An 863-nucleotide genomic window follows, 5' to 3' on the forward strand; every position below is an offset into this window, starting at 1 on the left:
GCGCAGCCTGCTCGCAGCCGGCCCGCAGCCCGGGGACCCACGCGGCTCCGCCACCTTCTTCCTGGACGCGGCTCGGTGCAGCCTGCTCGCGGACGGCCCAGGGCCCAGGGACCCGCGCGGCTCCACCGCCGCTGTCCCAGGTGCCGCCCAGGGCAGCCTGCGGAGGGACGACTTGGAGCTGAGAGACCCCCACGGCTCCACCACCTTCTTCCTGGATGTAGCCCAAGGTAGCCTGCTTGGGGATGACCCAGAGCCCAGGGACCCGTGCAGCTCCACCGCTGCTGTCCCAGGCGCGGCTCGATGCAGCTTGCTCATGGACTACCTGGGGCCCAGGGAGCCCCGTGGCTCTGCCGCTGCTGGCCCAGGCGCAGCCCAGGGCAGCTCGCTGAGGGACCCCCATGGCTCCACCACCTTCTTCCTGGAGGTAGCTCGGCGCAACATGCTTGGGGACGACCCGGAGCCCAGGGACCCGCGCGGCTCCACCACTGCCCTCCTGGACGCAGCCCAGGGCAGCGTGCTCGGGGATGACCTGGAGCCCGGGGACCCGCGCAGCTCCACCACCGCCGTCCTGGACGCAGCCCAGGGCAGCGTGCTCGGGGATGACCTGGAGCCCAGGGACCCGCGCAGCTCCACCACCGCCGTCCTGGACGCAGCCCAGGGCAGCGTGCTCGGGGATGACCTGGAGCCCGGGGACCCGCGCAGCTCCACCACCGCCGTCCTGGACGCAGCCCAGGGCAGCGTGCTCGGGGATGACCTGGAGCCCAGGGACCCGCGCAGCTCCACCACCGCCGTCCTGGACGCAGCCCAGGGCAGCGTGCTCGGGGATGACCTGGAGCCCGGGGACCCGCGCAGCTCCACCACCG

General features: G+C 73.7%; 1 protein-coding gene across 1 annotated transcript in view; it reads left to right on the plus strand.

The window, feature by feature from the left end:
- The window catches only part of LOC109300328 (translation initiation factor IF-2-like), a 10,290-nt gene that overhangs the window by 1,128 nt on the left and 8,299 nt on the right, over nt 1–863 (plus strand). The window contains exon 2 of the mRNA XM_019521010.1: nt 18–814. Within this exon, the coding sequence (XP_019376555.1) occupies nt 18–814 (797 nt within the window). The remainder of the gene's footprint in view (nt 1–17; nt 815–863) is intronic.

The sequence above is a fragment of the Gavialis gangeticus genome, unplaced genomic scaffold, assembly GCF_001723915.1.
Source record: "Gavialis gangeticus isolate Ggan-Ray unplaced genomic scaffold, GavGan_comp1, whole genome shotgun sequence".
In the NCBI taxonomy this organism is placed as follows: Eukaryota; Metazoa; Chordata; order Crocodylia; family Gavialidae; genus Gavialis; species Gavialis gangeticus.